This window comes from Panthera leo, chromosome E1, assembly GCF_018350215.1.
Source record: "Panthera leo isolate Ple1 chromosome E1, P.leo_Ple1_pat1.1, whole genome shotgun sequence".
In the NCBI taxonomy this organism is placed as follows: Eukaryota; Metazoa; Chordata; class Mammalia; order Carnivora; family Felidae; genus Panthera; species Panthera leo.
The window spans coordinates 40853000-40870806 of NC_056692.1; the positions used below are offsets into that span (position 1 = coordinate 40853000).

Below are 17807 nucleotides of genomic sequence, written 5' to 3' on the forward strand. Positions count from 1 at the left end.
GCCCTACCTCACGTCCTCCCAGAGAAGAGAACGCTGCGTCAAAGTACGTCCCCCGCCCCGCGCTGCGGCGCAGAGCCCGACCAGGAACTGCACACGCGCAGTCTGCTTCACTGAAGCCACATGAATGAGGCCCTGCCATCGCCAGAACTCAGTTCTCATTGGAGCGGAGAAAGTTCGAGGGCGGAGCGGGTTGTTTGGCGCCTGCGTCGTGCAGCTAGCGGCTGGCGAGCCGCGGCTTGGCTGGCGGGAGCGGCTGCAACACCGGTGCTGGAGCGACGATGCCGAGGGAAATCATCACCCTACAGTTGGGCCAGTGCGGCAATCAGAGTGAGCGAACCTCCGGCCCCTCCACTAGTCAGGTTCCTTAGATTCTATGGGATCTCACTGCGGGATCCTGGACTCCATCCGCCCTTCCCACAATCGTAGTTTTCCAAAGGCGGGACATGCCTGACCCAGTGTCCAGTTGCCCAACCCTGAGGGGCCCTCCCCTCCCAGTCGCTGGCGTACAGCCCTTTCCTCTGACATGGGAGACTCGCGAGCGCTCAGTCCCCCAGTTTCTGGTTGGAATCTGCCCAGACCCAGACGTCCTCTTTCTCGCCCGTCCGCCCCTCCCCCCCTACCAGTTGGGTTCGAGTTCTGGAAACAACTGTGCGCTGAGCATGGTATCAGCCCCGAGGGCATCGTGGAGGAGTTCGCCACCGAGGGCACTGACCGCAAGGACGTCTTTTTCTACCAGGTGCTCCCAGCGACTTTGCCAGCCCCCCACCCCCACGCGCCCCCACAGTGGCCCCGGGGGGCCTGAGGGAAGGGCAGTGGCTTGGTACCAGGAAACCCTCTGGGCAAAGGAGTCAGGGCGGCTGGCTTGAGGAGGGAGGACAGGCAGGAGCCAGAGTTGGGAGGATGGAGGACTGGGCCTTAGCTGACTGGACCACCCTGCTGGTCTCCCCTTGACAGGCAGACGATGAGCACTACATCCCCAGGGCCGTGCTGCTGGACCTGGAGCCCCGGGTGATCCACTCCATCCTCAACTCCCCCTATGCCAAGCTCTACAACCCAGAGAACATCTACCTGTCAGAGCATGGAGGAGGGGCTGGCAACAACTGGGCCAGTGGATTCTCGCAGGTCATTTGCTATTCCCTGGCAGAACCCACAACTCCCTTCCTGTGTGAGGGCAGGCAGTATGACTTGCCAGAGAGAGAAGAAACCAGATCAAGGATGTAGGAGTAGTAGAGCGAGAGAGAGATGGCCGAGGGGAGTTCTTTTTTCTAAGTCAATATGGTTAAGACTGCACTTGGCTAGTGCTGTGTGCCAGGTCATACTAAGTGCTTTACATGTAACTTACTTAACCCTCCCAACAACCCTAAAGGTAGGTATTATAGGTTCACAGTCTCTTATCTCCTTTTTCAGATTCTAAAAAACTCTGAAACCAAAATATGACTTATAACTTGTTTAGTAGCAAAACCAAATCTTAGGGCACCTGGCTGGCTCAGTCAGTAGAGCATGTGACTCTTGATCTTGGGGTTGTGAGTTCAAGCCCTACTTTGGGTGTAGAGATTACTTAAAAATAAAATCTTAAAAAAAAAAATCTCAGTGAAGACAGGCTATTTTATAGTTTTTATCTAACTTGTCATTACTTATACATTTCATTGCAGAAATATTAATACATTTGATTAGCACACACCAGATACCCACTGGCATTTTACTTAACATACATCATACGTACCATATTACCTTTCTAGAATTGGAAATATTTGAATTCTGAAACATAGCTGGCCCCAAGAATTTTGAATAAGGGACTGAGGAGTTGTATCACCTTCATTATTCAGATGAGGAAACTGAGTAACCTGCCTAAAGTAACCTTCCCAGAGTCACTTGGTTAAATAAAACTAGACCTAATACATGAATCCAAGCAGTGTGGATGTTGAGTATCTGCTCATACCCACTGCGCTATATTGCCTCTCAGTGCAAATAACAAGCAGGGCCACTGTGCTCCAAAAAAGGACTTTTATGTTCTATAAGGAGAATTTAAGGTGGCTATTCTGAGGTCAGAGTCCTTGTCCCATGGTCCTGTCCCACTCTGATACTCCCCATGTCTGTACAGGGAGAGAAGATCCACGAGGACATTTTTGATATCATAGATCGGGAGGCAGATGGCAGTGACAGTCTAGAGGTGAGTGTCTTAGGAATGCTGGTGGGAGCTGTCAGAGGGAAGGCTTCACAACACCCTTTAGAAGCCACCTGTTAAGTACAAGACCTACCCGTGTACCCTTTGCACTGGACAGAAGTCAACTGGGCTTTGCTGGACACAGGCAGAGTCTCCTGAGCTGTATGTGTGGGGTAAGGGAAGTGGAGGAGAGGGCTTGGGAAAATAGGAGTCCAAGAAATTGTAGGATGGGTCCAGTCTGAAATCCAGTACCTAGACACTGACTGCACCTTCCCCCTGTAGGGCTTCGTGCTGTGTCACTCCATTGCTGGGGGGACAGGCTCTGGCCTGGGCTCCTACCTCTTAGAACGACTGAATGACAGGTAAGTCTGTGTTTTAAGGGGCAGGAAGGACTTGGTTTCCCAAGTAACTGGGAGGCCCTCCAGATACACCTTCCTATTTGCTGGAGCAATGAAAAGGCCCTTCTGTTAACTCCTGTAGTGAGAAAGAGAAGATAAAATAACCAAGAACCTGATCACACTCTGAGTGGTTGGATCCAGAGCCTAGAATCTAAGCCCTAATGAAGAGATGAAGAAGGTTCAGGGGGTATGGCTGGTTTAGTTAGAACCCTAGGTCCTAAGATTGTCTCTGCCGTTCCTTCCCCCTTTGGGGTTGCAGACTTCCAAAAGTCAAGTCTTCTTTCTCTGCTGATCCTGTGTCCCACCCCAATTTCGCCATTTAGATTTCACTGCTTTCTGACTATTGTGAGCCCCATGTTTACCAAGCCTCCAGTCTCTTGCCCTGACCCTCTCCTCTCAACCCCACCAGGTACCCCAAGAAGCTGGTGCAGACCTACTCAGTGTTTCCCAACCAGGACGAGATGAGCGATGTGGTGGTCCAGCCCTACAACTCCCTGCTCACGCTCAAGAGGCTGACCCAGAATGCAGACTGTGTGGTGCGTCCTGGATTCTGCCATTCTCCAGTGCCAACCCCTTTGTCTATTTCATCATTTTCCTACATTTAAAAAGTCTATTTTGAGCCCTTCTGTGCCTCAGTCTTGTGCCACTGCCTTTTGGATGGGTCTTTCTGGCCATGAAGCACCAAGGAAATTAAGCTTCAGAGCCCAGATTCAGGCAGAGCTCCTGTCCTTTCTGTCCCCATAAATCTGTCACCCTCTTCTGTCCCCCCAGGTGGTACTGGACAACACAGCCCTGAACCGGATTGCCACAGACCGCCTGCACATCCAGAACCCATCCTTCTCCCAGATCAACCAGCTGGTGAGCCCCTGCTCCTGGACTGGAAACCCTCCTTACTGGAGTGCCATCTGGGGAAGGGAGGCCCCGCCCCAGGCCAAGGCCCATGACCCGGCACCCCCGTCCCCAGGTGTCCACCATCATGTCAGCCAGCACCACCACCCTGCGCTACCCTGGCTACATGAACAACGACCTCATCGGCCTCATCGCCTCGCTCATCCCCACTCCTCGACTCCACTTCCTCATGACCGGCTACACCCCGCTCACCACGGACCAGTCGGTAGGAGCAGCCCCAGCAGGCCCTGCCCTAGCCTTTCTGTCCCCCTGCTGCGCCCTCCAGGAGCCGCTCTTTGTAGCCCCAGAGGCTCTGTGCTCAGGGACAGGCACAGACTGTCCAGCTCCGTGCTGACTTGTTCTCCTCTTCCCTACACCCCTGGCTCCCTGTAGGGCCCGGGCTACGTGGGGTCTGCTGATGCTCCCGCACAGGGGCATGACCTTGCTGAGCTGAGGAGGGCTAAGATTCCTGGTCCTGCAGCCAAGGCTCAGTGTACACCTGAATCTCAAGATGCCTCCCAGAGACACCATCCTAGCCTGAGTCTGATGGGGATCAGCCATTGGACCGTGCCCTGAGTGCTGGCCTGGTCCCTGTGGCCCGCTCTCCCCTCAGGTGGCCAGCGTGAGGAAGACCACAGTCCTGGATGTCATGAGGCGGCTGCTGCAGCCCAAGAACGTGATGGTGTCCACGGGCCGGGATCGCCAGACCAACCATTGCTACATCGCCATCCTCAACATCATCCAGGGGGAGGTGGACCCCACCCAGGTAGGTGAGGCCCCTTCGTGCCACCCCCGGAACCCACAGGGGTAGAGGAGAGGCTACCACCACCACTGTTGTGTCCACCCCTCCCCGCTAGGTCCACAAGAGTCTGCAGAGGATCCGGGAGCGGAAGTTGGCCAACTTCATCCCCTGGGGCCCTGCCAGCATCCAGGTGGCCCTATCAAGGAAGTCTCCCTACCTGCCTTCGGCCCACCGGGTCAGTGGGCTCATGATGGCCAACCACACCAGCATCTCCTCGGTGAGGCTTAACGGTTTGCACCTGTCTTCCCATACGCACTTTCCTGGTTGGGCCTCACCTCTCCACATCCCTGCTGCCCCTGCTTCCAGGTCTTTTAATGTGCAGATTGCCCAGCACTGGTTCCCTGGCTCTGTGGGCCATATTGTTACTCTATGTTCTTTGTGACCCCTGCTTTCTGCACACACCAAGCTCTTCGAGCGGACCTGTCGCCAGTATGACAAGCTGCGGAAGCGGGAGGCCTTCCTGGAGCAGTTCCGCAAGGAGGACATCTTCAAGGAGAACTTTGATGAGCTGGACACGTCCAGGGAGGTTGTGCAGCAGCTCATCGACGAGTATCATGCGGCCACGCGGCCAGACTACATCTCCTGGGGCGCCCAGGAGCAGTGAGTCCCCCAGGACCAGGACCTTGTCTGCCTTACTGGTTGGCCCAGGCCCCGCCTGACTGACCACCCCCTCAGAGCACAGATCAGGGACCTCACACATCTCTTCCTCATAAATACATATGCACGTACTCTGTATTGGCCTGGGGACACGTTTCTGTCTCCTCTGATGAGACTATGTTTAATAAAGCACTGGACATAAGTGAAGTTAACTGGTTTTCTGAAGGCCTGTAGATGTGGGGAAGGGGGTAGTGCCTGTTCTTCCCCCTATTTCCAGCCTCTTCAACTCTGAGCAAATGTCTCCCCTAGCTTTTCCTTCCCCCCCTCATTTTGGAGAACATAGGTGGTGTCTACCCATGTGAGACATGCCTTTCCAGGGTAAAAAGGCCAACAGATATTACCTTACTCTTACTGACATTCCGGGTCCCAGGTCCCTCCCACCCTTCCCTGTATCAGGTGACCAATCTGCCAGTTTCATGTTCCCACATCAGAGTGTCCTGCTAATCATCATAGCAAGCAGGCCTGCAGTCACCACCCCCACCGCCAGGCCTGGGCAAGCAGTAGAGTTGATCCAAGTGCCTTTAATCTTGTAAGCAGGGTATGCCAGAGAGCCAGTCCAAGAAAGCCACTGGGCAGGCAGCTGGAGTCTAGGACAATCAACTCCTGAGACCAAACCCAAAGCCTAGACTATAAGCAGGGCCCGAAGTGGGCCCATAACTAAGGCTCCATAATTCTGTTTACAGGTGGTCTACTGAGCCCTCCCACTTCTTGTGGAAAACTGCAGGGAAGTAGTAAATATATAGTGACCTAAATGTTCAGAATCAAAAGGGCAAAGCAGGTTGTCCCTAGATCATGGTGGATTGTCAGGGCCCCTCTTAGGCCCTTATGCACCCCAAAGGTGAGGTTTGGGGAATAATAGCAAACATGCACGTGGACACTCTGCTAGGTACTCCACATTATTTTGTTCAATCCTCATGACAACTCTATGAAGTGACAGATGTTATTAGTATTGTTTTATAAACAAGGAAACTAAGACTAACCATGGTTAATGTACCAAGTCACCCACCTGGTAAATGACAGAGTTGGAGTCCAATCCTGGTTTGACTGGCATCAGTATCCCCGACCATTGCATGTCCTGCCTTTTATGGTATCTTTTGGGTTAGTGTAGAATCCCATCTCTGAGGTCTTTTGGAGCCATTGGATGAGTGCATGGTTGTCAGAGGATGTGAGGACTTTGAACACCTGTGCAGACAGGGCAGGTGCAGTCTCTATGGGTTGGAGGGACTGTCAGCCTCAAGTTGCTTCAGGTATACCTGTTAAGTGTCCCCATCACCCAAGTCAGGGTAGCTGGGGACCTGTGCCTGCCTTCTCATTACTGTCACCACCAGCATGCTTGGCCAAAGCCAGAGGGCCAGCCCAGTGGATCAGAAGGATTAGGGGCTGGCAGAGCTCAGCATACAGGTGAAGGACCAGCCCAAGAAGGTGACTGTGAGCCCCTACAGAGGCTGAAGATTACCCAGAATCGGTATTCTTAATTTGGGCAAATTAAGATCTTTTTCTTCTTGTTCATTGTTGGCCTGAGGACACACTTTTCCTTCCATGAACCTATTTATCTTTAATAAAGCTTTGACGTATGAACAGTGAGCAACACTTCGGCCTAACCCTTATGAACAAAAGTGACGGATGGGCAGGGAATGGGCAGTCAGAGGCTAGGCTCTGGGCTGCCTGATGGGTGGCAGGGAGACCATAAGCCTGTCACCACCACAAAGCATGAGCTTGTCACTTGCAGTTGCCAGGCCTCTCCTGAGTCAGCCTGGTCAGTGTCAACCAGCTGCCTGTCGTCTGAGCAGAGAGAGGGTGACTTCAGGGAAAATCGGCGTGCACCTGGTGCCTTCTCGGCTCCACCTCTGGCCCCTGCACCACTGGGCACCCTGCCTTGCTCCTTTCTCCCTTTACAACCCCTGCCCCAGATGAGAAATCTTTCATCACCTGGGGTATCTGTATGAGTGACTCATGCTGAGTAGGGGTCATGCGTGTTGGCAAAGGTAAAAGGCTGCTATATGTGAATCGTTGGCTAGACCCCTCCAGGCCACAAGCCCAGGGCCTGCCTTCCTTTGCCAGACTCAGTTAAAGGGCGTGAGCCCCAGGGGGAGGAAGCACCAGCTAGCCCAGAGTAGAAGTTTTCTATCACCAACCCAGAGGGGTAAATACCCTGTGCAGGGGGTCCTCCCTGGAAAGAAGAGCTGGATCTGCAAAGTTGCCTCCTTCTGACGGCTGAGTGCCAGGCACTAGGAGCACAGACACACCTCAATGCCAGCTTCAAAGCCAGGCCCCTCCCCCAAGGCTATTTCCAGATCACCCATCACCCCACACCAACGCAGCCCCTCCCGGTTCTTGGCCAGTGGCAAACCCCAAAGTATGTCAACTAGAGGGCAGCGAAGAGGCCAGGTGGAAAGGGAGGAAAGCCTCTGGGAATCAGGGCAGCAGGTGGTGCTGGTGGTGAAAAATCCCTGTGGTCTGAGAGACTGCAAACCACAGAAGTAACTGTCCTGATGAGACACAAGCTGCAGTAAAGCTGGAGAGAGAATGAAGGCTCATGCACAGAACAGGAACCTCTTTTTAACTAAACAAAATTAGAGAAAATCAGCCATTTCACGGTAATATTCCCAGAATTCCCATGTGATGTGACTCAGGGACAGATATATCTAATATCAGGAAGCACTTTATAATAAAAGTAGAGTGGTGTAAATGAATCTGGAACTTAGGACTGTCACTTTGGAAAAGCGTACCGGGATAAGGTGAAGAGGTTATGAGCACAAGAGTGGGTTGGGAGCTCACAGTAAGCACAGATGCCCCACAGGGTGGGTGAGTCAGTCCAGTAAGTCTCATCTGTGGTCGCCACTGGTCACACGCATGCTCCATCCCCCTAGAAAGGGGCTGTCTGCGGTGGAGACTCAACTAAAATCCAACATCAGTACACCTTCCAGTAACGCTCACCTCCACCACTTGCTCACTTTCTATTCCCTCTTGGGTACCTTAAGCAGGTAAGGGGCTGCCCTAGGGAAGTAACAGGAACATTTTACATTGATGTTCTGATTTACTAATCCATCATTTGTAAGTTTTAGTGAAATTCCCTAGGATCTGATCACTGCAACGTGAATTGGTAAAATTGAGTTTCTTGCAAAGCTATAGGCTCTGTCACTCAGGGTCTAACACCCCCATGAGACACAGCTGGAAATACTCTCCTCAGCTCTCCAGCATTGCTGTAGTAGTGACCGTGGCCATCGACTCTAGAAGCAGGCAATTCATCTCTCTATCCCTCAAATCCATTATGAATTTTTTTTTTGAGGAACAAGAACCAAGTTTTTTATTTGTTCATTTCTTGCATTTGAAGTATTCCCTGATAACATCCTTGGCCTGAGACTCTTTGCCATAGTCCTTAACCACCGCACAGCTGCAACCAACCGCTTTAGGGGTTTTTCTCTCTCTGTCAACTTTACAGAAGCCTACCCATTCCCCTAGTTTCTTGTTGTCACCAACCTTAATTAGGTTGATTTAGTGTTCAGCACAGAGCGCCTCCACCAGCCTCCTACATATAGGCTCATCACAGTTGGATGCAACAAAGACGGGCTTGGTGCTTGTCTAAGGCTTTGGCAGCTTCGTGAATTCCATGTGCTAGGCCATCAATTCCACGTGCTAGGCCATCGTGGATGAGGGTGGTCTTTGGCACCTCTTGTAAACCAGTATGAATGGCTGTCACACCTCCAGCAGCAATTCTTCCTCTGCCACAGGGGTGGGGGAGCCCGGGGGTTACAGGTGGAGACGAACCTTGACTGCACCCGAGCCTCCGCCTACGCGAGACTCAGTGGTGCAGGGAAAGAAGTGTTATGAATTAATAGGGTGACCAACTCATCCCGGTTTTAGCACTGAAAGTTCTGAGTCTCAAGACCCCCCTCAAATTTGGTTTTAACTAAAACTCCCACGTTCCCTCAGTCCTAAGAAAACTGGGATGGTGGGTCACCCTAAATTAAAGAATTCCACCGAGAATGATCGGAAAATCTTGAAGCAGTATATATGAATGATCAGGGCTGAGTTAAGGTCCAGTAGACACTTGCTAATTAATTAAGCAAGCAATTATTAAAAATAGAGACCAAGTTGCTCATTAAGCTTCATAGTGAATGCCTAAGGGGATTTCCAATTTTATTGGGGGTAGGGAATATAGTCTATAATATAATTAACTTATATGAAATATATATCATATGTTAATAATATAATTTATGCATGTGATCATATATTGTATTATTCTGATTTTTTTTAAATTAAGTATGCTCCACGCCCAACATGGGGCTTGAACTCACCACCCTGAGATTATGAGTCTCATGTAGTCTCATGCTCTGCCGACTGAGCCGGCCAGGTGTCCCTGTTATTCTGTTTTTTAAATTAAATGTCTGGGGGAACCTGAGTGACTAAGTTGGTTAAGCATTTCTTTTTTTTTTTTTTTAACATTTTATTTATTTGAGAGAGAGAGAGAGCGTGAGTAGAGGGGGGCAGAGAGAGAGAGAGAGAGAGAGAGAGAACCTCAAGCAGGCTCCACACCCAGCACAGAGTCCGTTGCTGGCCTTGATCCAACCACTCTGGGATCATGACCTGAGCCTAAATCAATAGTCGCCTGCTCAATCAACTGAGCCACCTAGGTGCCCCAAGTGTCTTACTCTTGATTTTGGCTCAGGTCATGAGCTCATGGTTCACGGGATAGAGCCCAGCATCAGACTCTGTGATGACAGCGTGGAGCCTGCTTGGGACTCTCTCTCTCCCTCTCTTTCTGCCTCTCCCTTGCTCTCTCAAAATAAATAAATAATTAATTGATTAATTAAATGTCTCAAAATATAAGTTGTCCAATTTTAAGTGCTACATGTAAAATATAATACAAAATAATATTGAAATCATTATTGAGCGTTTAATATACACCAAGAACTGTTCTAGGCACATTATATATATGAGCTCATTTAATTTTGACAACTCTATAGATAGGTACTGTCTTATCCCGATTTTTACAAACAAGGAAACTGAAGCTCAGGGTCACGCAGCTGGGAAGTGGTCCTTCCCTCCCTGGAAAGATAAAACTTCGGAAGAGATGCATTAACTGCCAGATATATGGTAGGCTGTCAGCCGCAGGAGGGAAGGGGCTCTTTTGTGACATTCTGGAAGCAGGACAGGGGGCCAGTGGAGGGAACTACAAAGGGGAAGGTTGCAGCTCCACAGAAGGAAAAACATCCACAGGATTGCTGCTGTCCTCAGGTAGAATGAGCAGTCACATGGACCATGAGTCCCCCTCCACTGAATGCAGTCAAGCAAATTCTACATGATGACTCTCGCCTGGAATGGACAGATCCTAGGAGATGGATGAAGTGACCTTTTTTTTCTTTAAAATTTTTTAATCTTTATTTTTGAGAGACAGAGCACGAGCAGGGGAGGAACACAGAGAGAGGGAGACACAGAATCTGAAGCAGGTTCCAGGCTCTGAGCTGTCAGCACAGAGCCCGACGCGGGGCTTGAACTCACAAACCGCGAGATCATGACCTGAGCTGAAGTCGGACTTAACCCACTGAGCCACCCAGATGCCCCTGAGGTGACCTTTAATATGCCTTCTGGTCTTAAGGATTTAGGAATTTCTTGGAAACCAATATCCTTTATAATAAAACATATTCATTCTTAAAACAAATTTATCAAGGTCTGCTGTGTGCCTGAACCTTTTCCAGGAACTGGGGGTTACCTAGGTGTATAAGTTAAGATTGTGAATCTCAAAAAATTCACAGCCTAAGACATCTATGCAGCAAAGTGGCAGCTAAAGTGGTAAGCACACATCAGTGGGATCACAACAGTGTGTGCTCAGTAAATATTTATTGAGTGTTTGCAAGAATGAAAGGCTATGCGAGGCCAGGGTGGGAGTCACACAGAGGAGCGATCATTTGACAGGGTCTTGAGTTCTGAGGGAAGCTTTCCAAGTGGAGACATAAGAGAAGGTAGGGGGACTAACATGTGCTGAGGCCCAGGCTAGCAGGGAAGCATGAGATGGACTTGACCTCTCTTCTGCAGCTCAACCATCCCCTTCCTGTCAACTGGGGAAGGGAAGCTCACACCAGGCAAATGAGGCCACCAGGACCCACCTGGGGCTCACAGAAGGCCAAAGACAGAGAAAAGGGGTTATGACCCAACCCAGGTATGAAGAAGGCTTCCCAGAGACAACCTAGCAAGGCCTTGTATGCAGGGAAGCAGTTAATGTGTTGACATTCAGAAGGAAAAGCATGATAGGCAAAGGGAAAAGAACCTGAGAGGGCAGGGAGGCCTAGAAACAGGACAGTGGGTTCTGGAAACTGCAAAGGCCCAGAAGGTGCATTTGGGGGAGCAACAGAGGACAAGGTCAGGTTGATACTCCAAGACCAGACAGGTCACGCAGGGCCTTTTATGCTATGTAGAGTTTGGACTTTATTCTCTGAACAAAGGGGAATCCTGAAGGCCAACTGGGAAGCTACAGCCACCAGCCCGCCCCTTCTGGACTTTTCACCCAAAATGACACTGCACTCTGCCCCCACCCCCTGCTTTCTATTCCCTCCTGTTCTCTAACTCTTTCTGCAAACCAGTATTTGGCAGAATCTGATATCAGAACTCTAGCTCATGTCCTGCTCCCTCCTGAAGGTGGGTTCTTGGACGCTGTTGCCCACACTGATGGCCTGCTCTTTATCATTCTGTTCTCAGGCACCATGGCCTCCCTGCCCTGTCCTGAGCTGCCCTAGACCGGCTCTGCTCAGCAGACTGCCTCTCTGTCTTCCCTGCCCCAAAGCCCTCACAGATCAGTCCGGACCGTGCATACTTGGGGCCTCCTCGCCAAGCTCAACTGCACCATTCCTCTTTCCGTCTCCAGTCCACCACATGCATAATTTCACGGTATTTTGTTAGCGTTATAATTGTATCTTTCTCATGTAATTTCCCTTTCTGAGCCTCTCAAATACAACCCCCTGTGTTCTATAGAATAATCAGCATTCTGGCAATAATTATGTTCCAACAAATAATAGATTTAAAAATATGTACCCTCTTCTTAACAGTTAACTCTGAAATATATTGAGAGGTTTTTTTTTTTGTTTTTTTGTTTTTTTGGTTCATTTTTGAAAGCAATCAAGACCTGTGGATATGAGGGGCGCCTGGGTGGCTCAGTAGGTTGGGTGTCTGACTTCGGTTCAGGTCATGACCTCAGGTCATGAGTTTGAGCCCTGTGTCAGGCTCTGTGTTGACAGCTTGGAGCCTGGAGCCTGCTTCGGATTCTGTGTCTTCCTCTCTCTCTGCCCCTCCCCCACTTGTGCTCTGTCTCTCAAAAATGAATAAACGTTAAAAACATTTTTTAAAAAGACATGTGGATATGAAACTTGGACCTTCTCTTTCTAAATGAAAAAAATATATGTTATATATATAATAAAATACATGTAAAAGGGAAATGGAGGGCATGACTCTAGCTACCTGCTGATTTTCTTTTTTTAAATAAGGATAGATTGGCAGGAAAGTGCAAAGAAATGTACAGCAGGTCTCCCCCATGTTAACTTGCATGACTGTAGTACAATATCAAAGTCAGGAAATTGACACTGGTACAATCCACAGAGCACATGCAGGCTTCACCAGCCATATAGAGTTCACTCATTTGTATTTTATTACGTCTACCTTCCGTAACCACCGCTGTAATCAAGATACTTATTTGTACCAACAGTTCAAGACCCTCAACAGTCTCATGCCACACTTTAATATCCACACTCCCCTCCCCTCCCACAGCTTGATTTAAATATGAAAAAGTATTAAACGGAGCACAGAAAAAATGCTACAAGAAAATACACTGAAATGATTACCAGTAGATATTTGGATTGTGAGATAAAGCTTGATATATTTTTTATTTTATTTAAAATTTTGTTCAGCTGTTTCTGTTTTTCTTCGGGGAGAATGTATTATTATTAATTTTTCAAAGATTTTTTTTTTGTTTAATCTTTATATCCAACGTGGGACTTGAACTCACAACCCTGAGATCAGGAGTCACACAGTCCACCAACTGAACCCACCAGGTGCCCTAAGAATGCATTACTTTTGTGAGAAACTTTCTTGAGAAGAATTTATAACATATATCCTAATGTTTACTTATAATAGTGTGATCCAACAAGTTTCAAATTGGAAAAAGATCTGGTGGATTTTAACTTGTCATATTAACTTAAAGTTTACTTTACCAGCAGATTGAAATACTCCCTTCTATTCCAGTGTACAATTTTCTCCATCTCCCATAGAGCAATTTAAGTAAAACACCCACCCATTGTTCGTAATTCTATCTTAGCCTGCCTTTAAAGCGAAACTTGAACAATGTAAAACGACATTGTTTCCGTTATGTATTACTGCCTAAAATTCACTGTGAAACACAGAGGCATAGAACACTGATTTACTGTTTCTCTACGTTCTGTGAATTGATTGGGCAATTCTTTTACTGGTCTCCTCTGGCTCACTTGGTCTATTACAGACGGCTGGAACAGCTGGAAAGTCCAAGTTGGCCTCATTCATATGTCTGGCAATTCGTGGTGGGTAGAGAGGCTCAGCTCTCCTCCTCACAACCTCCCAACCTCCAGTGGAGAAAACCCACTTCCTTGGATAGCAGTCCAGGATGATGTTCCAAGAGGGCCAGGCCCAGTGCATAAGCACTGCCCTGCTACACTTGTATCATACATATTGGCCAAGACAAGTCTTAAGACCCAGCCCAGAATCAGTTCTGGAGGGAGCTGTACCAGGGCATGAACACTGGGAGGCAGAATTCATTAGGGCCATTGGTGCAACAATCTACCACAGTTATAAAGGCTGGCCCCTTTATAAGAATTTAAGCATGGATGAAAAAAAAAAAAAAGATTGCTTTGGGTTCAAAGGTAAGGTTAAGTAAGCATCAAAAGGCAATTTCAAATCTGCATATAACTCTGATTCATTCAAGATAATAGAAAAGGCCAATTTCCCTGTAGCTAACTTAAGAACTAGTGCCTCATAAGCGAATTGCATAGTCTTGTTACACAATCAATTAATTTGCTGTTACATCCAGTTACACATCATGGCCTAAACTTCATAAACCTATTTCTATACGTAGAAAAGAAAAGAGATAAGAACTTTTGTTTTCCTAACATCCTCCAAACATAATCTTGTTCTTTATTTTAAAAATGATTTATTGTTTAAAAATAAGTATTTGTGAGAAGTCTAATTCCCAAAAGTTATACATTAAACCAGCTTTTGCCTCAGGACTAATTTCTGCCAATATAGGCAATATTAAAATGGGTACATTTAAAAAAAAACTTAATGAATACAGGTCTTTTTTTAATATCTTTTTTAAAAATTAAAAAAATATATTTTTGAGAGAGAGAGAGACAGAGCACAAGTGGAGGAGGGGCAGAGAGAGAGGGAGACACAGAATCCAAAGTAGGCTCCAGGCTCTGAGCTGTCAGCACAGAACCTGATGTGGGGCTTGAACCCACAAACCGCAAGATCATGACCTGAACCAAAGCCGGACGCTTAACTGACTGAGCCACCCAGGTGCCCCTGAATACATTTCTTTGTTTCCTCAAAGCACTTAAGCAAATAAAACTTAAGATCCCACTGGGAATTTGGGGGATCAAATGTTTCGACCGATCTTGAGACTACAGTAGTTCCTCCGACATCTGCCATGATGCTTGTTTCATCACCTTGAAGATGCTCTCTCCGCGCCACACCTCTCGTTGGCTCTCTTCACTCCAGTCACTTCGGGCTTCCTCCAGGTCCTTCAACCACTCACACTCTGGCTTTCCAGCTTTCTCCACGTGTTTCCTCCTCTGGGATCTCTCCTCTTCACCCCACTTCCTTCATCTGGCTGGCTCCTTACTTAATCTCTAGGTCACTCAAGTGTCACTTCCAGTGAAGATTTCTGGCTTCTCCATAGATGTTCCACCAGCACCCTGTACTTTCTTTGCCATAAATGTCACCACACTTCATTATTTTATGTTTTTGCTTTTGTTTTTTTCTCCTTGAGGGCAAGGACTGACCTGTTCATGGCTGTATCTCTAGTGTCTGACACATGCTGGGAATTCAAAAACATCCCCCAAAGGAATGTAAATATCAAGCAGAAAGAAAACTACAAAGAGGGCGCTCTGGGTAGCCACATTCACATACTCAAGATTATGTACTTTACCTATAGGTGAGCCTGTCAAGTCTTGACTCATAGTCTACTTACTCTTATTTTATTTTTTTAATTTTACTTATTTACTTTTAAGAGAGAGAGAAGCAGAGAGAGAGGGGGAGAATCTCAAGCAGGCTCCATGCTGTCAGCCCAGAGCCTGATGTGGGGCTCGATCTCACAAACCCAAGATCATGACCTGAGCTGAAATCAATAGTTGGATGCTTAACTGATGGAGTCACCCAGGTATCCCTACTTACTCTTATTTTAAACAAAAATCTAACCTGTTTAGATGTATGAATTCCTAGACCAACACAAATTTGCAAGGAGAAAGGAGAGGGGTACTAGGGACCTTAAAATAAAAGCAGTTAGGACCAGGGCTATTGCCCTCATAAGGAAAAAAGAGACAGAAAAACGACAAAAAGCCAAAAGGGAAGGATCATCTAGCTTAAGGGTGAACATATCTCCAAAGAAGTCTTTGGGCAGCTCAGCCAGATAGCAAAGGCTGGTGTTCATGCCCATGCCTGAGTCAACGAGAAAAGACTGAATTTCATTCTGTGTATTCCACTTAAGAAAAGAAAGGAGTAAAGAATGCATTTTACAAATATTCCCACCAAAAATAATTTTTAAAGTGTTTTCTTTTCTTTTTAGGATTTTGCTTTTAAGTAATCAATCTCTACACCCAACATGGAGCTCGAACTCACAACCCCGAGATTTAACGTCACATGCTACTGACCAAATCAGCCAAGTGCCCCCAAAATAATTTTTAAATGTTTTAAGTTATGAAACCTAGGGAGATAAGCTGGTTATCTGGGAAACTCGCTTATCTACGTGGAAAATCTTTTTTTTTTTCCTGATAAAAAGGTAACAATGGTTAAAAATAATAGTAAAAGAATGAGGGGTTACTGCTTTTCCACTGGAAGAGAGTAGTGACCTTCTTCAGAGATACCTGCACTCTGTTCCTGTCCTCCTAGCAATTACCCCACTATATTTCTTTAAATATATATATATTTTTTTTAATTTATTTTTGGGACAGAGAGAGACAGAGCATGAATGGGGGAGGGGCAGAGAGAGAGGGAGACACAGAATCGGAAACAGGCTCCAGGCTCCGAGCCATCAGCCCAGAGCCTGACGCGGGGCTCGAACTCACGGACCGCGAGATCGTGACCTGGCTGAAGTCGGACGCTTAACCGACTGCGCCACCCAGGCGCCCCTAAATATATTTTTTAATGTTTTTATTTATTTTTGAAGGAGAGAGAGAGAGAGAGACAGAGCATGAGTGGGGGAGGAACAGAGAGGGAGGGAGACACAGAATTTGAAGCAGGCTCCAGGCTCTAAGCTGTCAGCACAGAGCCCGATGCGGGGTTCAAACCCACCAAGTGTGAGATCATGACCTGAGCTGAAGTCGGACACTCAACCGACTGAGCCACCCAGGCGCCCCCACTATATTTCTTTAAAAATTTTTTGCTAATGTTTATTTTTGAGATAGAGAGACAGAGAGACAGAGACAGAGTGCCAGCAGGGGTGAGGCAGAGAGAGAGGGACACACAAAATCTGAGGCAGGCTCCAGGCTCTGAGCTGTTAGCCCAGAGGGCTTGAACTCACACATGGCAAGATCATGACCTGAGCCAAAGTCAGACTCTTAACCGACTGAGGTACCCTGGTACCCCATACCCCACTATATTTCAATTAATGGTTGACTTCCCTGTCTTTCCCACTTGCCTATGCATTTCTTGTGGGCTGGGACAACATCTTTTATCTCTGTATCCCTGATATCTACCACAGGTCCTAGCACATTATAGGTGTTCAACAAACATTTGTTGGACAAATGAAGAATGATGTCAAGGATGTGGCTTCTCTCCCCTGCCTTTCCTTTAACAAGAAGACATTAAAAGACTTGCCACACAGGGGCCACCCAGCTGGCTCAGTTGGTAGAGCATGTGACTCTGGATCTTGGGATTGTAAATTCGAGCCCCGTGTTGGGTGTAGAGATTACTTAAAAATAAAATCTTTTTTTTTTAATGTTTATTTTAAGAGAGAGAGAGACAGAGAATGAGTGGGGGAGGGGCAGAGAGAGAGGGAGACACAGAATCCAAAGCAGGCTCTAGGATCCAAGCTGTCAGCACAGAGCCTGATACAGGGCTCTCGAACCCACGAACCGTGAGATCATGACCTGAGCCGAAGTCGAACGCTTAACCGACTGAGCCACCCAGGCGCCCCTTAAAAATAAAATATTTAAAAAATAATAAATAAAAGACTTGCCACACAATCAGATAATAGTGTACCCCAGGATAAATTCATGTGTTCACCACATTGGCCTATAGATCAGGCATATTGCGACTTTAATTCTAGACAGTTTTCAAAGGGAGGGGAAATGGGGGGAGGGTGGGAAGAGAGGTCATTTCTGCAACTTTAGAAATGAATTTTTTCAATTCCTTTTATGCATGACATAAGAAAAGATATCCTACCGTTCTTACAGGGAGTAGCTATGGTATCAAGGAACCAAATGGCATGATGTTGCTGAATTTCTGATATTTGATCCTTTGGAAATATTCCCAATGGATACATTATACAATATTCCATTAGCACCTGAATGGAAACAAACTAGCGATGACAAGTATTTTACTTCCTACAAGATCAAATAATAGTCACGAATCATGAATTGGATCTGTGGACAGCTGTACCAGAACATAAAATCAGTGGAAGCTATAGGGCAATTTCAAGGCCTGACCTGCAAAGGAAGCTGGG

At 47.4% G+C, this 17807-nt stretch overlaps 1 protein-coding gene and 1 pseudogene across 1 annotated transcript; one reads left to right on the plus strand and one right to left on the minus strand.

Annotated features, from left to right (window-relative positions):
- The first annotated feature begins 41 nt into the window (after positions 1–41).
- On the plus strand, positions 42–5061 carry TUBG1 (tubulin gamma 1). Its single transcript, XM_042914752.1, has 11 exons — positions 42–327; positions 624–736; positions 955–1122; positions 2102–2170; positions 2447–2526; positions 2972–3098; positions 3334–3420; positions 3527–3676; positions 4064–4216; positions 4308–4469; positions 4659–5061. Exons 1-11 carry the CDS (start codon positions 279–281, stop codon positions 4854–4856), a joined length of 1356 nt encoding a protein of 451 aa, XP_042770686.1. The 5' UTR covers positions 42–278; the 3' UTR covers positions 4857–5061.
- Positions 5062–8224: 3163 nt separating this feature from the next.
- Positions 8225–14936, minus strand: LOC122205877 (annotated as a pseudogene).
- Between the last annotated feature and the right edge of the window lie 2871 nt (positions 14937–17807).